Genomic DNA, 16,873 nt, shown 5'->3' on the forward strand with positions numbered 1-16,873 from the left:
TAAGAATGCTTTTACAAAAAGATACTGCTAGACCTTTTTCAATCTCAGGTTAAAAGTACAATAACTTAGCTGGGTCAGGTACTAAGGAAGAGCACTTGAATCCAGGAGGAGTTCAAGACCAGTGTGGGCAGCACAAGAGATCTTGTCTCAAAAAAAAAAGGAAAGAAAGAAGACAATAGCCATGCCTAGTGCACATGCCTATAATCCTATACTTGGAAGGCTGAAACAGAAAGATTGCAGGTTCAAGGACAGTCCCAGCAACATAGTGACACTCTCAGCAACCTAACAAGACCCATTAAAAAGGCTTGGGTGAGCTGGGCGTGGTGGCGCAGGCTTGTAATTCCCGTGCTTGGGTGGCTGAGACAGGAAGATCGTGCAGGTTCGAAGCCAGCCTCAGCTACTTAGTGAGGTTCTCAGCAACTTAAATAAAGTATAAAATAGGTCTGGGAGAATAGCCCGGAGGTAGAATGCCTCTGGGTTCCACCCCTAGTACCACCAAAAAGAAAAAAAAAAAAAAGAAAGGCTTGGGTTTAGCTTGGAGGTACAATGCCCCTGAGTTCAATCTCCAATACCATATATACACATAGACAAATTACTAGCCACCTAAACTACTGTGTCAAGAATATGTTTGTGAGCCAGGCATGGTGATGCACAGTTGTAATCCCTGTGCTTGGGAGGCTTAGACAGGAGGATCGCACAGGTTCAAAGCCAACCTCAGTAGTCAACTACTTAGTGAGGCTCTTAGCTGCCGAGATTACACCTTTCTCCTCGGCATCTGTGTGATGGTCTCCCACGCAGTTAATTGGCTGGTCCTCAACGTGAGCGGAAGCCCCGAGAGAAAGTGTCGTCTCTGGCCAAAGTACTCCCCCACTCTTAGATATTCTTTCATAACTATTATTCTTTTGGTAATGATTCTTTTAACTTTCCACACGAATTGCTCCGGTGGTGTAGATAAGGACTGTGAGAGAAACTGAGTCTGTGGAAAATAAACTTTCTGGTAATTTGTCTAAGCCTCTAAACGTCCTCGGCTTTGTTCAAATGGTAATAAAATCTAGTCAGAATTCAGATGCTGTGGAAGCATTCCAATAACAGCAATTACAAACGCAGATTTCCCCTCTATCTCTGACCTTCATCCTAATCATTAACTTACAATAAAAGCCCTAAAAGGGAGGTACCTGGTGCCTCTGTTTACCCCTCTCCTTGTGATCCTGCCTAGATACAGAGAAGATAAACTCTGGGTGTGACATCAAAGCAACCTAGTTTATGAGCAGCTAATACTGCCCAATACAATAGAGCTGAAGGCTAGGAAGATTCTTAACCTTTACACACAGTATGAGTGCTTCCCGAGACAGGGAGGCGCCACGTGGCTAAGAAATGAATATGTTAGAACAAAGGATAGATATAATAAATGTGTAAAAGAAAGGAAATATGGTGAGAATAAGAAAGGATTTTTGAATGAAGAAGAGCTTATCATAAGATTGTCCCAAATGGGAAAGAGAGAATCAGGGTAATCAGAAAAGGAAAGGATATTGCAAAGGGTCTGTGATAGGAATATGGATTATTTATAAGATGAATAGGCTTCTAATAAGCCTATCGTTTGAGGAAAAGTATTCAGCAGCTAGAGAAGTACATCTGACAACTAAATCTAAAAACTTCATGTTATTTTTTGGTGTTTATCTGCCAAACTGTGTTGTGAGCTTGCTTAAGCTTTCAGACTTTAGAAGGCAATGCGGACGACACCTGGGAGACTTCCATCACATCCCCCTGGATCGCCATATCTCCCCATGCCTGCCATATGGACTAAGCCCTAGAGATGAAAAGCTGCAAAAAAGTTAAAGAAGATTCCATGAGAGGCCTATTCTCCAAGCCCTGGGCGTGACTGTGTCTTCTGGAATTTGCCCTTTGGAACTGCCTGTCTGCAAGGGCAGCTGGATCTGCCGAAAGATCTTGAAAGATCCAAAAGATCCAGCCAGATCTATCTCTTGAATGCCGGACTAGTTTTTTTTTACTTTGTTTACATGTCATTCACTATTGTTTTGCAGTGATTGCACTCCCCTCTTTTTTCTTACTATTAATCTCACTGGTGAAGGATATAAATTTTCTGGGTTCTTGTAATAAAGTGTCAATTGCTCAAGAAGCTTTTGTCCATGTCAGATTCTTTCCCGAAGCGCCGTGAATAGGAACTTAAAGGAATTTATTTCATAGAAGGGAAAGAATCGCTGCAGATAAGTGGCTGCAGAACGGCACCCGAATCCATGCCCATCTTTCTGAGATAAATCGATCCTGAGTGGACTCAGCGGCCAATCCGATTGAGCCAGTCTGCCGCACTTACCAACTTAGTGAGACCCTGTTTCCAAATAAAATATAAGACTGGGAGTATAGTCCAGAGGTAGAAAGCCCTGGGTTCCACCCCCACTACCACCAAAAAAAAAAAAAAAAAAAAAAGAATATGTTTGTGTTTAAAAATCCATTTGTTAGCCGAGTGTGGTGACACACACGTGTGTAATCCCAGCACTTGGTAGGCTGAGACAAATACCCACAGGGCCTTTCTTTTCCTTTGGTACTGGGGACTGAATTCAGAGGCACTCTACACTTGAGCTATAACCATAGCTGTTTTTATTTTTTATGTTGAAAACAGGGTTTTGCTAAATTGCTGAGGCTGACCTTGAACCCTTAATCCTGTTTCATCCTCCCAAGTTTGCAAATTATAAGCATGTACCACCAATGCACGGTCCCAGAGGGCTCTTCTACATAGAAAATCATTATAGAAGTATAACATCTTTTCCCTTTAGGTGAGATGGCTCTGATGTGCGTTATTTCATTAATTAATAAGGTACTTCTTGTTAACTATGTAGTATTAGGAACCCTTCACTTAAAAAGACCAATTTTGAGCAGGGCATGGTGGCACACACCTGTAATCTAGGTACTCAGGAGGCTGAGACAGGAAGATTGCAGATTTGAGGACAGCTTCAGCAACTTAGGAAGACTCTCAACAACGTAGCAAGACTGTTTCAAAACAAAAAGTAAAGGGCTAAGGGCCTTGATAAATTGCTGAGGCTGGCCGAAAACCTGCACTCCTCCTGTCTCAGCCTCCAAAAGCCTGGGGTTACAGGCATTCACCACCACAACCAGCTCCGTTTTTTAAACTTTTATTTTGAAATAGGGTCTTGCTAAGCTACATTATGCTGACCTCAAACCTGCAATCTTCCTGCCTCAGCTTCACCTTCATTTCTGAAGTATATTTTCACTAGAAACAGAATGACAAGAGCCAGGCATGGTGGTGCATGCTTGTAATCCCAGCATTTGGGAGGCTGAGACTGGAGGATTGCAGTTTGTGGACACCCTCAGCTACTTAGTGAGGCCCTCTGCAACTCAGTGAGATCCCATTTCAAAATAAAGAATAAAAAATTGGGCAGGGGGTTTAACTAGGAGGTCAAATGCCTCTGGGTTTCATCCCCAGACCTGCCACAGACCTGTGTGTGTGTGTGTGTGTGTGTGTGTGCGCGCGCGCTAATGGGAACTGAACCCAGGGCCTTGTGCATGCTAGGCAAGTGCTCTACCATTGCGTTACATCTCCAGCTCTCTCTCAACACTTTTAATTTTTATTTATTTATTTTGGTGGTACTGGGGTTCCTGGAAACCCTTCTACCTCCAGGCTACACTCCCAGACCTATTTTATATTTTTATTGGGAAACAGGGTCTCTTAAGCCAGCGCAGCTGACTTCGAACCATGGTGATCCTCCTGTCTCTGCCTCCCAAGCGCGGGGATTTCAAGCGTGAGCCACCACGCCCAGCTCTCAACACTTTTAAAATGCTGTTTCACTTACTTTTATGCACCATGGTTTGAGGTAAGAAACCGTTAAGAATTCATGTTGTTCCCTTTTAAGTAATGTGCTATATTTATCTGGTTGCTCACAAGATTTTTCCTTTTCATTAACTTTTTAGAAGTTTGATTATGATGTATGGGCAGTGATTTGTTTATCCTATTATGGATTTACTGAACTTTTTTTTTTTTTTTTTTTGCGGATCTGGGGATGGGACCCAGGGGCATTCTACCTCCGAGCTATACCCCCTGCCCTACTTTTTTATGCTTTATTCTGAAACCGGGTCTCACTGAGTTGCAGAGGACTTCACTAAGTAGCTGAAGCTGTCCTCGAACCGCGATCCTCCAGGTCTCAGCCTCCCAAATGCTGGGATTACAAGCGTGCGCCACCACACCTGGCCTTCACTGAACTTTTTAAACCTGTAGCCTTTAAGTTTTTAGCTAGATTTAAAGTTTTTCAGTCATTATTTTTTTCACATATTTTTTTATGTAACATATTTTCCTCTTCTTTTGTGACTTCAGTGACACAAATTATAAGACCTTTCATTATTGTCTCACAGGTCCCTGAAAATCAGTACCCCCCCCCGTATCTTTTCACTTGTTCAAACTGAATAATATTAATTTTCAAAACTGATCAGCAATGTTTTCTCTCATTGCCATTTTCCTCCTGAACCCATCCAGTCAGGTTTTATTTCTGTTATTGTACTTCTGAGCTCTAAAATTTGTATTTAGTCTCTTTATAGCCTCCCATTTATTTCAGGAGGATTCACCCATATTTGTTAGAACATTTTGATTATGTCTCCTTTGAAGTCACATAATTCTTTGTGTGTGTGCGTGCGTGCATGTGTGTGTGTGTGTGTGGTACTGGGGATGAAATCCATGGACATTCTACCTCTGAGCTACACCCCCAGCCCAATTTTATTTTTTATTTTATTTTTTGCAGTAATAGGAATTGAACGCATGGGTGTTCTACCACCAAGCTACATCACGGCACGTATGTGTGTGTGTGTGTGTGTGTGTGTGTGTGTGTGTGTGTGTGTTTTACTGGGGATGAAACCCAGGGGCATTCTACTTCCAAGCTACACCCCCAACCCTATTTTTTATTCTTTATTTTGAAACAGGGTCTCACTGAGTTGCAAGGACCTAAGTAGCTAAGGGTGTCTGTTAACCACGATCCTTCTGTCTCAGCCTCTCGAGTGCTGGGACTACAAGCATGTGTCACCACTCCTGGCTTATTTATTTTTTGAAACAGGGTCTCACTACGTTACAGAGGGCCTCACAAGTTGCTGAGGCTGGCTGAGAATCCATTATCCTTCTGTTTCCACCTCCCAAGTACTGGGATTACAAGCGTCTGTCATCTAGGTGCTAGCATCTGGTGGTAGTCTTCCCAGGTTCTTTGTCTGTAAAGTGATCTTAGACAATGTCAATATTATGCTATCAGACTCTAGGTTTTGTTTAAATTCTACACAGAATGTTTACATTCTGGATTTGAGCAGGCTATCAATTTGGTTGTGTATAGGCTGAAAGCTCTGATTGGCCTTCTGTGGGCTGTGGTTCCAATGTCAGTTCAGTTTTTAAAGCTGAGGCATCATACTGATTTTGTTCCATGTGTACACCGAGCAGTACAGTAGCCCACATAGAATGTGGGCCACAGCTATCCTACTCTACAGTTCAGTTTTCAAAATCTACATATGGTAGGGAAGTCCACTTTTATTCTTCATTTGCTAAAGCTTTATGAGTGGATTTTGAATTTTATCAAATACTCATTTTACTGATTCTCATCTACAATGGTTTATTTCCATGTATGTTTGATGTTTTTTAACTGTATTCATATTTGAATGATCCCAATATGTGGCAGTCCAAAAAGCTTAACTTGGGAAGCTTCCTCTAAGATGTTCTAGCCTCTTTTGGAAAGCCCTGCTTACTGAAGAATCTCAGGTTCTTTTTTTTGCAGGTCTGGGAATGTAACCCAGGGGCATTCAACCTCTGAGCTACAGCCCCTGCCCTATTTTTTATCCTTTATTTTGAAACCAGGTCTCACTGAGCTGCAAGGGACTTACTAAGTAGCTGAGGCTGTCTGGGAACCACAATCCTCCAGTCTCAGCCTCCTGAATGCTCGGATTACAAGCGTGCGCCACCACGCCCGGCTCAATCTCAGGTTCTGAGTCCCTTCCTACAGTTGACATAAAATAATGATAGCCTGGTTTTCATACATGCTTCTCCCCATTTTGGTTTCAGCTCATTTATTGTATGTTTATGGTTTTTGTTTATTGGGGGAGGGTGATAGAAAATTTCAATTTGAATTATTAATTTCAATTATTTCCTATAAGCATACAATGCATTAACAAGCATTTTATCTAGGAACTTTGTTTTTTTTTGGGTGGTACTGAGGGTAGAACCCAGGGGCTTTCTACCTCCGGGCTATACTCTCAGACCTATTTTATATTTTTATTTGGAAACAGGGTCTCACTAAGTTGCTAAGAGCCTCACTAAGTAGCTGAGGCTGTCTTTGAACCTGTACGATCCTCCTGTCTCAGCCTCCCAAGCGCGGGGATTACAAGCGTGCGCCACCACGCCCAGCCTTCTAGAACTTTTTGTACTGGGAAAGCCATGGTTTGGAAATTTAACTTTTTATGTTCTTCTGATAACTGCCCTTCAGTTTATGCTGTCTAAAGATAATCAATATAAAACTACAATTGGTGTATTTCTTTCTCTTTTAGGCCTTTGATGAAACCCAAGGGCATTCTACCTCCAAGCTAGGCCACCACTCCTGGCTCTTATTTTGTTTTTAAACTACCTAAATTAATTGTTATTGTAAAAGACCAATAGTATCTTTTTATTCTTTTTCTTTTTTTTGCGGTACTGGGGGTGGAACCCAGAGGCATTCTACCTTCCAACTATACCCCCCCCAGCCCTATTTTTATTCTTTTTGTTTGTGTTTTTGAAATAGGGTCTCACTGATTTGCAAGGGACCTCACTAAGTAGCTGAGGCAGTCCATGAACCACAGTTCTTCTGTTTCAGTGTCTCAAATGCTGTGATTACAAGTGTGCGCCACCACACCCAGCTCAATAGTATCTTAAATGAATTGTCTTTGCCATTTTTTTACTTTCATTTTCTTTCTTTCTTTCTTTCTTTCTTTCTTTCTTTCTTTCTTTCTTTCTTTCTTTCTTTCTTTCTTTCTCTTTCTTCCTCCCCTCCTCTCCCTCCCTCCCTCTCTCTTTCTTTTTTGCATACTGGGGATGAAACCCAGGGGCATTCTACTTCCAAGCTACATCCTCAGCCCTATTTTTTACTCTTTATTTTGAAACAGGGCCTCACTGAGTTGCAAAGGGCCTCACTAAGTAGTAGCTGAGGCTGTCTTTGAACTGCAATCCTCCCGTCTCAGCCTCCCAAATGCTGGGATTATAAACATGTGCCACCACACCTGGCTTTACATTCATTTTCTTTTCTTTTTTCTTTCTTTCTTTTTTTATTTTGCTGTACTGGGGATTGAACCCAGGGGCACTCTACCTCTGAACTATATCCCCAGCACTATTTTTTATTCTTTATTTTGAAACAAGGTCTCACTAAGTTGTGGAAGGCCTCACTAAGTAGCTAAAGCTAGCTACATACATGTGATCCTTCATTCTCAGCCTCCAAGTACTGGAATTACAAGCCTGTGCCATCATGCCCAGCTTTATATTTATTTTCTATTTGCTTTCATTTTTTTCTTCTTGTTGAAATTTAGCCTTTAGTAGTTTCTTAAATCAGTTTGAAAATGTTTTTTACTTACTTTTTTTTTTTTTTTTTGATACTGGGGATGGAACCCAGAGGCTTTCTACCTCTGGGCTACACTCCCAGACCTATTTTATATTTTATTTGGAAACAGGGTCTCACTAAGTTGTTGAGAGTCTAAGTAGCTAAGGCTGGCTTCCAACCTGCGCAATCCTCCTGTCTCAGCCTTCCAAGTATTGGGATTACAAGTGCGTGCCACCAAACCCGGCTTACTTCCATATTTTTTTAGGGGTTCTTTTGTCCTCCCTTCAGGTGTGCAATGCTAGAGATCAAACCCAGCACCTTGCCCATGCTAGGCAAGCACTCTACCACTGAACTATACCTCTAGCCTTCACTATCATTTTTTTTTAAATAATTGTTCAGGTGGGCATAGAATTCCAGGTCAAAATATATTTCTTGACATTTAAAGATTTAAGTCTTTGTAGAGTGGTGCACAACTGTCAGGAAGCTAAGGCAGGACAGATTTAAGTGTGAGGTGAGCCTGGGGCAACTTAGCCAGATCCTGTCTCAAAACTTAAAAAAAAAAATCTATTACTAGATTAATGATCATTCCTTTCTAGGTAAACTGTCTTTTCTCTTTGGAAACTTTTAAAATGTTAGGTTTAAGCTAGGCGTGGTGGCACATGCTTGTAAACCTAGTACTTGAGAGGCTGAGACAGGAGAATCACAGGTTCATGGATAGCCTCAGATATTTGGTGAGGCCCTCTGTAATTTAGCAGTGAGACCCTGTTTCAAAATAAAGAATTAAAAAGGACTGGGGAGGTATAGAATGCCCCTAGGGGTGTCTGTCTCTGTCTGTCTGTCTGTCTGTCTGTCTGTCTGTCTGTCTGTCTCTCTCTCTCTCTCTCTCTCTCTCTCTCTCACACACACACACACACACACACACACAGGTTTACCTAGCTGGGAGTGAAGTTCAGTGTTAGTGCACCTTCCTAGCATTATACCAGGCTCTAGGTTAGATACTCAGCTTCACCAAGAAGATGCTACAAGCTGGAAGTGCCCTTCCCCATTCTCTTCTTTTGGAAGTATTACCATCTAATTCTTTGGTTAAATCTAACCTGCTGTAAACTTAAAATTCTTCAGTAGCAACTGTATTTCTTCTTTCTCTCTCTCTGTGTCTGTCTGTCTGTCTGTCTGCCTGTCTGTCTGTCTGTCTCTCTCTTTCTTTTGTGGTACTAAGGATGGAACCCAGAGGCATTCTACTTTTGAGCTACACCTTCAGCCCTATTTTTTTTTAATTCTTTATTTTGAAACAGGGTCTCACTGAGTTGCGCGAAGGACCTCACTAAGTAGCTGAGGCCGTCCATGAACTGTGATCCTCCTGCCTCAGCCTCCCAAATGCTGGGATTACAAGCACGCGCCACCACGCCCAGCTTTTATTTCTTTTTCTATATTTTTTTGGGGTGTTACCAGGAATGAAACCCAAGGATATTTTACCTGAGCTACACCCCTACCCCTATTTTATTTTATTTTTTATTTGGAAACAGTCTAAGTTACTGACAGCTTTGCTAAATTGCTGAGGCTGGCTTTGAACCTGCAATCCACCTGTCTCAGCCTCTCCAAGTACTGGTATTACAAGTATACACCACCACCCCAGGCTGCAACATTTCTAATTTTACTCATTTTCTTTTTCTTTTATGGTACTAGCTAATGAACATTCTACCTGTGAGCTACACTCCCAGCCCTATTTTATTTTCATTTTGAAACAGGGTCTTGCTAGGTGGATGAGTCTTACTACTGGCTGAGGCTGTCCTTGAATCTGCAATCCTCCTGTCTCAGCCTCCCAAGTATTGTGCCGCCATGCCTGACTTTAATTTTACTTATTTTCAAAATGTCCCCAAAGTCTTTTTTTCTAGTATTATTAGGTTATTATTATATTTATTTATTTGCAGGTCTGGGGATGGAACCTGACCTCCGAACTACACCCCCTGCTCTATTTTTATTTTGAAACAGGGTCTCACTAAGTTGAGGAGGGCCTCACTATGTAGTTGAGGCTGTCCAAGAACCGCATGGTCTCAGCCTTCCGAATGCTAGAATTACAAGTGTGGGCCACCACACCCGGCTTAGTATTAGGGTTTTAATTCCTTTATGTCTTTCATAATTTTAATTATACTTACATTCCTTTAGTAATCTCATTATCTGAAGTTCTTTATGTATTTAGTACTGTCTATTGAAACTACTGCTGCTTACTAAAAATGCATTATTTCTTTTAGTTTTTTAGTTTTTATTCTTTTCATTTTAATTTTTGTGGTACTGGGGGTGGAACCCAGGGGCTTTTCTACCTCCACACTATATTCCCAGCCCTATTTTATACTTTATTTGGAAATAGAGTCTCACTAAGTTGCTGAGAGCCTCGCTAAGTAGCTGAGGCTGGCTTCAAACCTGTGCAATCCTCCTGTCTCAGCCTCCCACGTGCTGGGATTATAGGTATGGGCCATCACACTAAACCTTTCTTCTTCAAAAGGTTATTATCTCAGGTATTTTGTCATAGCAACACAAAGCTGACTGATACATGTATTCACTGACTGTTCATTCAGTAGAGTCCAAATTCTTTAACACAATACCAAACTCTAAGTAATCTGGCTTCTGTTTATCTTTTCTTCCTAAATCTTTATTTCCTCCAGGCACCTTTTTATTAGTACCCAGGACTGTGTGCTAGTGCTTTGCCACTGAGTTACATCCCCAATCCTTTTAAAGACAGGTTCTCACTAACTTGCACTAAGTTGCCAATGCTGGTCTCCAACTTGCTGTCCTTCTAAATTACTGGGATTACTGTGTCCAGCTTCTCTAGGTCCCCCCTCCCCACCAAACCCAAAGGCATTCTACCTCTGAGCTACACGCCTAGTCCTATTTGTTTTTAACTCTTTATTTTGAAACAGGGTCTCACTAAGTTGCAGAAAGTCTCACTAAGTAGCTGAGGCTGGCCACAAACCTGCAATCCTCCCGTCTTAGCTTCCCAAGTACTGAGATTACAAGCATGTGCCACCAAACCTAGCTCCAGGTACTTTTTATTTTTTGTGATACTGGGGGCTAAAGTTTACTTATGAACTACTCACCTCTCAGCCCTTTTCTTCCCTATTTTGAAACAGGGTCTCACTAAGTTGCTGAGTGGCTCAAGTTTCTAGGATGGCGGCAAATCTGTAAACCTCCTGTCTCAGCCTCCTAAGTACTGGGATTACAAGCGTGTACCACTACTCCCAGCTCTCCAGGTATCTTCAATTCCGAGTTCCTAAAGCAAGCCAACTTATTTTATTCCATCCAGTGGAATTTTTATTACATCATTCCTCAACTGAAGAAACTCTTCTGCTGCCTTACAAAATCCAACAGATTGGCAGTGACCAGTTGGTAGTCTTATCTTATATAAAGTCCTTCCTTATTCCACCAGACAAGACTATCTAAAGTCCTACAGATTTTGTGTATGCTCAAAGACAGTGTTTCATCATTTTCTGTGTCCCACTCTCTCTACTCCTATCTCATTCCTTCTACTCCTATGTATCTGAGATACAGAAGTATTTCAAATTTACTCACTCCAAAAATATCCAACCTCCAAATGAAATTATCCAGATTATTTCAAAGGCTTTCTGTTGATTACTTCTAGCTTTCCATTCATTCACCAAATGATTACTGAGCTAGATCTACTATGAGAGAGTCACTTTGGTAGGCCCTGGGATCACAAAAAAATAACACATGGGCCATGCCCTCAAGTAGAATTCCAACAGGATAGTGATTATAGGAATCGGTAAAAGGATGCTACAGAAGAAAAGAGAATCTGGTTTTGCAGCAGTCTGGAGGAAGTAATCAAGAAAAGTTTCTGGAAAGTATATGTATGAATTATACATAATGGACAAGAAAGTATTTAAGACAAAGGAACACACATATGAGAGAACAAGGACCCAGAATCAAGAAATTCAAAGGCCGGGCGTGGTGGCGCACGCTTGTAATCCCAGCATTCAGGAGGCTGAGACAGGAGGATCACAGTTCGCGAACAGCCTCAGCTACTTAGTGAGGCCCTCTGCAACTCAGTGAGACCCGGTTTCAAAATAAAGAATAAAAGCCGGGCGTGGTGGCGCACGCTTGCAATCCCAGCATCCGGGAGGCTGAGACCAGAGGATCGGTTCGCAGACAGCCTCAGCTACTTAGTGAGGCCCTCTGCAACTCAGTGAGACTTGGTTTCAAAATAAAGAATAAAAAGTAGGGCAGGAGGTGTAGCTCAGAGGTCGAATGCCTCTGGGTTCCACCCCCAGACCTGCAAAAAAATAAATAAATAAATAAAAAAAAAAAAATAAATAAATAATAAAAAATAGGCCAGAGGGGTATAGCTTGGAGGTCAAATGCCCCTAGGTTCCACCCCCAGATACACACACACACACACACACACACACACACACACACACACACCCCCCTAGTTGAGAAAGAGGACACAGAGTAGTCTAGTTCCTAAAGTCTAAGTCCTGCTTTCATATTGCTATTAGAGTTAACTATTATTATTTGTGTGTATGTAGTGTACTGAGGACTGAACCCTGGGGCATTCTACTGCTGAGGGACACCTCCAACTATCTAAAAGTAAATATGGAAATTTAATTTTGCCAGAAGACAAGTCTAAATTCTTCAGTTCAGCATTGAGCCCTTTATAATCTGATTCCAATCTCTCTCTCTCCCCCTCCCTCCCTCCCTCTCTCCCTCCCTCCCTCTCTCTTTTTGTGATACCAGGGATGTAACCCAGGGGCACTGTATCTCCAAGCTACATCCCAGCCCTACTTTTCAGTCTTTTATTTTTTTAAACAGTCTTTTATTTTTATTTTTTCTCACTGAGTTGCAAAGTGCCTCGCTAAGTAGCTGAATCTGTCTGAGAACCCCGATCATCCAGTCTCTGACTCCCAAATGCTGGGATTACAGTGTGTGCCACTACGCCCAGCCCCCAATCTACCTCTCTTAACACTGCCTTCTTGCACACCATTTAAACTCATTTGGTGATGGGACAATGTGGAGTGTGGTATGAGAGTACTAACCTGTAAGATGGGCGCCGTGCTAGGATCCCGTGAGCTTTCTGTGAGGAGCCTATGCTGTCAGATGAGTCCTGAGACTCCTCACTTTCTGATAAAGATGATACCTAAAAAACAGGACTGGTTTAATACAGTAAAGAATAGATGGAAAAAGAACTGAGTTTTCCCAGGTGTGGTGGTACACACCTGTAATCCCAGGATTTAAAAAGGCTGAGACAGCAGTGATTGTTTTTTCTTTCTCGCGGTACTGGGGATTGAACTCAGGGGTATTCTACCTCTACGCTACACCCCCAGCTCTGTTTTTTGTTCTTTATTTGGAAACAAGAGTCTAACTAAGTTGTGGAGGGCCACAGTAAGTAGCTGAGGCTGGCCTCAAACCTGTGATCAGCCTTCCAAGGACTGGGATTACAAGCGTGGGCCACCACACCAAGCTTAGACAGCAGGTTTAGGGATAGCCTCAGCAAGTAGTGAGACACTCAGCAACCTAGTAAGACCCTGTTTCAAAAAGGGCTGGGCTTAGTTTTGAGGTAGAATGCTTCTGGGTTCAATCCCTAATGCCACCAAACAAACAAACAAACAAACAAACAAACAAAAAAACAAAAAAACAGAGATTTTAATTATTTTTTTTGGTGGTACTGGGGGTGGAACCCAGGAGTTTTCTACCTCCGGGCTATACTCCCAGACCTATTTTATAATTATTTGGAAACAGTGTCTAAGTTGCTGAGAGCCTCACTAAGTAGCTGAGGCTGGCTTCGAACCTGTGCGATCCTCCTGTCTCAGACTCCCAAGCGCAGGAATTACAAGCGTGTGTGCCACCACGCCCGGCTAATTCTTAAAATAATTGATCTGAACCAAATGTGGTGTTGCATGCCTGTAATTCCAATCCTTGGGAGGCTGAGTCAGGAAGATCAAAGGTTTGAGATCAGCCTCAGCAATTTAACAAGACTCAGCAACCTAGCAAGACCTTATTTCAAAAAAAGGGGTGGGGATATAGCCTGGAGGTAGGTTCAATCCTCAACTCCACCAAAAAAAAAAAAAAAAAAAAAAAAAAAAAAAAAAAAAAACGTCTCCTGCCACCCAAATTCATTTTCACTTTAAATAATTAAATAAATGGTAAGGTTTAGGGCTGGGCACAGTGGCACAGGCTTGTAATCCCAGCATTTGGGAGGTGGAGACCAGAGTATCGTGGTTCACTGACAGCCTCAGCTACTTAGTAATGCCCTCTGCAACTTAGTGAGACCCTATTTCAAAATAAAAAACAGGGCAGGGGGTATAGGTCAGAGGTCGAATGCCCCTGGGTTCCATCCCCAGACTTAAAAAAAAAAAAGATAAAGAAAAGTAAAGTATAAGGTTTAAAGATGACCATGATGAGCTAGGCATGGTAGCGCATGTTTATAATACTAGCATTCGGGAGGCAGAGATCAGAGGATCGCAGTTCGTGGACAGCCTCAGCTACTTAGTGAGGCCATTCACAATTCAGCGAGACCCTGTTTCAAAAACAAAAAGACTAGCTGGGCGTGATGGTGCACGCTTATAATTCCAGTAATCCCCGCGCTTGGGAGGTGGAGACAGGAGGATAGTACAGGTTTGAAGCCAGCTGTGCTGGCTTAAGAGACCCTGTTTCCAAATAAAAAAGTATAAAAATAGGTCTGGGAGTGTAGCCCGGAGGTAGAAGGGTTTCCAGGAAACCCAGTACCACCAAAAAATAAAAAAATAAAATAAAAAAATAAAAAGACTAAAAATATAGGGTGCGGGGTATAATTTGGAGGTATACTGCCCCTGAATTCCATCCCCAGTAACTAACACACACACACACACACACACACACACACACACACACACACACACACACACCCGAAACCAGCCACAGCTACTTAGTGAGACCCTGTTTCCAATAAAATTATAAAATAGGGCTGGGAGTGTAGCCCAGAGGTAGAATGCCTCTGGTTCCATCCCCAGTACTGCAAATAAATAAATAAATAAATAAATAAATAAATAAATAAATAAAGTCAGGGAATGTAGCTCAGAGATCGAACATCCCTGAGTTCAATCCTTAGTACTACAAAAATATATAAACAAACAAATGTAAGGTATAAAAGAAAGGAACAGAAGGAGAGTTTACTTCAGAAGCCCAAACTAATTAAATATATAATATAGTAGGCTCAGAGCTAATAATAAAGTCTATCCCACAAATATTCTACTTAAGTGACCAATTTCTGGTCACAATCTCCAACTTGTTTCTTTTTTGTTTTCTTTTGGTACTGGAGATTGAACCAAGGGACATTCCATTTCAAGCTATTCCCTCATCCTTTTTTATTTCAAAATAGGGTCTAAGTTGCTGAGGCTGGCCTGGAATCTGCAATCCTCCTGTCTTAGCCTCCTAAGTACTGGGAATACAAACATGTGCCATCATACCTGGATCTCCACCATTTTTTTTTTTTTTTTTGGGCGAGGATGACACCCAGGAGCATTCTACCTCTGAGCTATACTCCCAACCTATTTTTTTTTTTTTTTTATTCTTTATTTGGAAACAGGGTCTCACTGAATTGCAAAGGGCCTCACTAAGTAGCTGAGGCTGTTCTCAAACTGCGATCCTCTGGTCTCAGCCTCCCAAATGCTGGGATTACAAGCAAGTGCCGCCATGCCTGGCTCTACTGTATTTCTTTTCTTCTTTTTTTGGTGGTACTGGGAATTAAACCCAGAGAGATTCTAACTTTGAGCTACACCCTCAGCCTGATTATATTTCTTACTTGGAAACAGTCTCCATAGGTCAATGAGAGTCTTACTACTAGCTGCGGCTATCCTTGAACCTGTGATCCTCCTGTTTCAGCCTCCCAAGTACAGCACAGGTATGTACCACCATGCCCCCCTTTCCACCTTATTTCTAAACCAATGCATATTACGTGAAGATTTTGTTCTTTTGTTTTTTTTTTTTTTGGCGAGTCTGGGGATGGAACCCAGGAGCATTCGCCATCGGAGCTACACCCCCTACCCTATTTTTTATTCTTTATTTTAAAACTGGGTCTCACTAAGTTGCAGAGGGGCTCCCTAAGTAGCTGAGGCTCTCTGTGAACTGTGATCCTCAGGTCTCAGCCTCCTGAATGCTGGGAGCACAAGCGTGCGCCACCAGCCTTGCTTCTTTTGTCTTTTAAAATCACTAATGCTAACTGTTTTGGACTTGGGACATGCTAATAAGTTTGAAAAGCCTATTAGATATAGAGTTGGCCCAACTGGCAAGGACAGTGCTGAATATACAAGTCTGCAGGTCAGGGAAGGCATTTGTGCTAGATACATAAATTTGTAAGCCGGGCATGGTGGCGCACGCTTGTAATCCCAGCATTCGGGAGGCTGAGACTGGAGGATCGTGGTTCGTGGACAGCCTCAACTATCTAGTGAGGCCCGGTTTCAAGATAAAGAATTAAAAATAGGGTAGAGGGCATAGCTCGGAGGTTGAATGCCCCTGGGTTCCATGCCCAGACCCTGAACAACAACAACAAAAAATTCAAATAAGCTGTTTCACATTTTTATCATCTGCCATAAAAATGAGTTCTAGCCAGGCATGGTGGCCCATGCCTGTAATCCCAGTACTTGGGAGGCTGAGACAGGAGGACTGCAGGTTTGAGGACAACCTCAGCAATGCATTGAGACTCTTAGAAACCTACTGAGACCTAGTATTTCAAAGGTAAAAAAATAAAAGATGAGCCACCCGTGGTGGCGCACGCTTGTAATCCCAGTACTTGGGAGGCTGAGGCAGAAGGATTGCACATGTTCAAAGCCAGCCTCAACTACTTAGTGAGGTTCTCAGCAACTTAGTGAGACCCTGTTTCTAATAAAATATAAAACTAGACCTGGGAGTATAGCCCAGAGGTAGAAAGTCCATGGGTTCCATCCCCAGGTACCACCAAAATAAAAGATAAAAAAAGAGTTCTATTGTACTACTCATTTATATTTGATATTAAACCCATGTTTTGATAAAAAGGAAAGAACTAGTTACAACTATTAATAAAAATAAAATAAAATAAATATAAAGCTGGACATGGTGGCACAGGCTTGTAATTCCTGTACTTGGGAGGCTGAGACTAAAGGATCACAGGTTTGCAGCCAGCCTCAGCTACTCAGTGAGCCCTTCCACAACTTAGTGAGACCTTGTTTAAAAATAAAGAATATGCCGGGTGTGGTGGCGCACGCTTGTAATCCTTGCGCTTGGGAGGCAGAGACAGGAGGATCGCACAGGTTTGAAGCCAGCCGCGCTGGCTCAGGAGACCCTGTTTC

General features: G+C 42.1%; 1 protein-coding gene across 3 annotated transcripts in view; it reads right to left on the minus strand.

Moving 5' to 3' along the window:
* The window catches only part of ATF1 (activating transcription factor 1), a gene marked incomplete at both ends in the record, with an annotated part of 40,046 nt that overhangs the window by 13,093 nt on the left and 10,080 nt on the right, over positions 1-16,873 (minus strand). For all 3 annotated transcript variants that reach the window (XM_080706376.1, XM_080706375.1, XM_080706377.1), the window contains one exon: positions 12,608-12,708. In XM_080706376.1, coding sequence (XP_080562502.1) covers positions 12,608-12,708 — 101 coding nt within the window. The remainder of the gene's footprint in view (positions 1-12,607; positions 12,709-16,873) is intronic.

The sequence above is a fragment of the Muscardinus avellanarius genome (genome assembly GCF_963383645.1).
Source record: "Muscardinus avellanarius genome assembly, chromosome: 11".
NCBI classification, from domain to species: domain Eukaryota; kingdom Metazoa; phylum Chordata; class Mammalia; order Rodentia; family Gliridae; genus Muscardinus; species Muscardinus avellanarius.